Below are 3640 nucleotides of genomic sequence, written 5' to 3' on the forward strand. Positions count from 1 at the left end.
AATGACAGACAAAAAAATAATAGTCAAACGTTACCGGTGGCGCCGGTCAACTGTTGATAAACCTTTTTCTAAACTTCTCTCTCTTGCTTGGTCATTCAATTTTGTGGAGGAGCTCTTTACTTCAACTGAAATTGATTCAAAAAAGCTCAATTTTTTAAATTTCTTTTTGGAGATTTTTGCTCTTCAAGTTCTTGGTGCTTTTTCAACCTAGAACGGAAATGGCAGTAAGTTTTTTTCCCTTCTCTTTTTTATATATTGTGTGTGTCGTGTTCATGGTTTGGTTATGTTTTGTGTGTTTATGATTGTTGAAAAAAATTGTGTTTGTTCATCTTCTTTTGTATTTTTTTGTTGCTGTTGTCTTGTGAGGTGTATTTTCATCTTCTATTGCTTTAAAATAGTTGACCAAAATTAGACTTTAATTTCTTTTGGTCAACTTGCTTATTATGAGAATCATATTGGATTAGTTTTCTAGGTTTTTATCTATATGCTAGTTTCATAGTTTAAATCATGCTGGGTTTCTAATTTAGGGGTTTATAGTTTTTTCATTATAATTCTAATTGGAAGTGTGATTACTTATTAATTTTGGTGTAAGAATAACCACTAGAAACTCGCATACACAATCATGAGTACCACGGATCGAACCCTGATGATGACGTCCAACCTAGCAATATCCGCTTCGTTCGATTCTGGTACCATGTTAAATCGGTGTATATTTCACTTTCAAAAGCTAGTTCATAGATGAGGTTGCCTAACCGTATATATACATTTGTCTGCCTGAGAGCCTCGCAATGTGGAACTCCAACAATACCGATAGCAAAGACTGAAACGATGCTTAATGTTTGACGATATAGTTTAAGCAAGAAAGTGAATCTGCAGTGCTCAAGCACAGGACTAGAGTTACTGATATTAGAAGTGATCGAAACTTTTTTTTTCATCGGTAAATTGTCTCATTATTGTTCCATATGTTCCTCACCCCGAATCATTTAGGCTTGAAAACAAGAATCTGTAATGTTAAGTTAATCAGCTATTAAAACAAGAATCGGTAAATCCGTCTGATAGTAAGATTTGTAGATTAACTTTTATTGAAAAACTACTTAACAGAATCTTTTGAATGTGTCAATTCGGCAGCAACGTACTCATGTACCAAAATTTGGCAATTGGGAGGGTAGTGACAATGTTCCTTATACGGCATATTTTGACAAAGCTCGGAAAGGTCGAACTGGCACAAAGATGATAAACCCAAATGACCCTGAAGAAAATCCTGATTTAGTTCTTGATAATTCATCGTCTGAACAACCACCTCCTTCCAAATCCAAACCTAGAGTAGATTCAGAGGATCTATATGGGAAGGGATCAGCGCGAGCAACAATTGAGTTACGTAAGAGTCTCGAAGATGGTGATCCTAAGCAATATGCTGACTCTCCAGCTCGTCATGACAATGTAGGCAATCGGAGTTCCAATGACTCTACACCTCGTCTTGGAGTAGGTTCTGCTGATAACCGACGAAGACCTTCAAGACAAAGTACTGCTGGGTCTGAGTACAGCGTTGAACGATCACCCCTTCATCGTCAAGCTAAAGCTCCGGGAAAAGATAGTCCCTCATTGGAAGCAAAGAATTCCTATGACAGCAGCCATGGTACACCAGGAAGATCTCGGCTAAGACCAGTTAATCGAGGGGATGAAACTGTTAGTTTTCTTTTCTGCCATCCTATTTTGTTACCATGCATGACATGAAGAGTAAAAATGTGGATATCTTTATGAAATTTTCTTTTGCAAATATGTTGTGATTTTGGCATTGTGATGTTGCAGCCTGAGAAAGGCGCGGCTGTTCCAAAATTCGGCGAATGGGATGTGAGTAACCCTGCATCCGCCGAGGGCTATACTCACATTTTCAACAAGGTGAGAGCAGAGAGACAGGGTGGGCCCGGACATGCACCCGGCACACCTAACGAGAGGCCGCATGTTATCCGCAACCAACCTTCCAATGGCAAAGTCCAGGTATGCCTGCAGTTCTTGTTTAACTCAATGGTTTAAAAACTCGACTAGAGATCAAATTGATGATTAACTTCGTACTCTTTGCTTCTCCAGTGTTGCTGCTTTGCTTGGGGGAAAAAATGATTTTTCGGAAAGTTTGAAGTGTTATTTTGTGAAAAGAAAAGAAAGTGAAAATAGTGTTGTGAATGATCACGAGGTTTGTGTCGCACTTGTAAATATCCACGGTTCTCTTTCCTTGCGGGAAGACATATCATTGAATTGCTTCTGTCATATAACTACTTTGTGCTCTTTTTTTCTTCTTTCCGGTATGTTTTTTCTTTCAAATGGGCGCAGCAAAAAGACATTTTGCTTGCAAGATTGTGATTTTTTCTTTTTTTAGCATTCTGTGGTGTTACTGTTATGATCTTACTATTCAATTTAACTGTATTTATCCAAAATATATAAGAGATTGATTCTGTGTTGAAGTCAATGCTGAACTTGTGTACTTTAATTTGGACACGATCTAATAGAAAATTGTTACAGAAGATGTTGTTATGAACTTGGTAATCACTTCCTATAACCAGCTGCAGACAGAAAGATGAACTTGTTAAACAAAGCTTAGTTGAATGAAGGCAGTCTACAACTTTTTTCAAGGCAAATTAAAATACAACTTTTTGCAGTAGTATGTCATAACATACTATCGCAATGGGACTAGTTCCATTAAATGACATTGGATGGCTTTCAAAACAATGTCTTGGGAGGAGGTTCTGGTAGAGCCTTAATCTTTTGACAAACCAACCTGTTAAATCTTTCATGGAGAGCTTTGCCGTTAATCGTGGTCTTTCTGATTTGAAAGTTTAATCTCTACTGACTGTAGTTGCGTGTAGAAGATATCGAATTTATAAAAAAATATGAGTCAGATGAGATTTTGTCTCTACAACTTATTTTTAAATACTATGAACAATATTATATTATTACTTCGCACCTTAATCATCCATAAATAGACATGTGGACCAAACTCAAAGTTAGGTCTTACTCGTCTCATTAGTTTATGTAAATAGGTAAATTGTTGAATTGATTTTAAAATTTTGGATTAAATATGTTTGACGTCCTCGTAAACATTCCAAATTTCATTTTTAATTCCTCTAAACATTTCTTTCAAACAATCGTCATTTTAAATTTTTTCGTCTCCAAAATTGGCCCCTCCCGTCAAAATGACTTAATGGATGTCTACGTGGAAGGTCAAATGGGATAATTTGTGACGAATGACATACTGCCATGGATTTATTATTTAAATAATAGTGATATTATGTATGATATGTTGTCTTAATTCTTTCAATCCTCGTTTCCCCTTTCTTCACAGCTGTTTTGGAATCCCATTTCTTCCATAGTCGTTTACGAATCCCCTTTCTTCATCAACCGTATTCGAAATCTCCTTCTTCACTCCAATGCCATCTTCCTCGAGGCACATCAAATCTGGTTTTTCTCATTACACAACCGTGAGCAACCGTATAAGTGGAATGCGTGCTTGTAATGCTCGTTTAATATCATACCACTACAAGAATGGACCTAACAAAGGAAAGCTTTCCTGGAGATGCCCATTTTGACAAAGCGAGGAAACTTGCAATTTATTCATATGAGATGAAGACCTAGCAAAAGGAAATGA

General features: G+C 36.8%; 1 protein-coding gene across 2 annotated transcripts; it reads left to right on the top strand.

The window, feature by feature from the left end:
• Nucleotides 1-2464, top strand: LOC127076523 (RPM1-interacting protein 4). Of its 2 annotated transcripts, none has more exons than XM_051018195.1 (4): nucleotides 1-224; nucleotides 1129-1686; nucleotides 1810-1998; nucleotides 2089-2464. In XM_051018195.1, exons 1-4 carry the CDS (start codon nucleotides 219-221, stop codon nucleotides 2116-2118), a joined length of 783 nt encoding a protein of 260 aa, XP_050874152.1. In that variant the 5' UTR covers nucleotides 1-218; the 3' UTR covers nucleotides 2119-2464. The 2 variants fall into 2 exon arrangements, with proteins under 2 accessions (XP_050874152.1, XP_050874151.1); XM_051018194.1 differs by having other exon boundaries at nucleotides 55-224; nucleotides 1102-1686.
• The last annotated feature ends 1176 nt before the right edge of the window (nucleotides 2465-3640 follow it).

Source organism: Lathyrus oleraceus, chromosome 4, assembly GCF_024323335.1.
Source record: "Lathyrus oleraceus cultivar Zhongwan6 chromosome 4, CAAS_Psat_ZW6_1.0, whole genome shotgun sequence".
Lineage (NCBI taxonomy): Eukaryota > Viridiplantae > Streptophyta > Magnoliopsida > Fabales > Fabaceae > Lathyrus > Lathyrus oleraceus.

Bases quoted from the DNA above. Each gene is read 5' to 3' on its own strand.
- LOC127076523 (XM_051018194.1), top strand. The intron at 1,687-1,809 runs GTTAGTTTTCTT...GTGATGTTGCAG, and splicing joins TTAATCGAGGGGATGAAACT to CCTGAGAAAGGCGCGGCTGT. The intron at 1,999-2,088 runs GTATGCCTGCAG...TTGCTTCTCCAG, and splicing joins CTTCCAATGGCAAAGTCCAG to TGTTGCTGCTTTGCTTGGGG.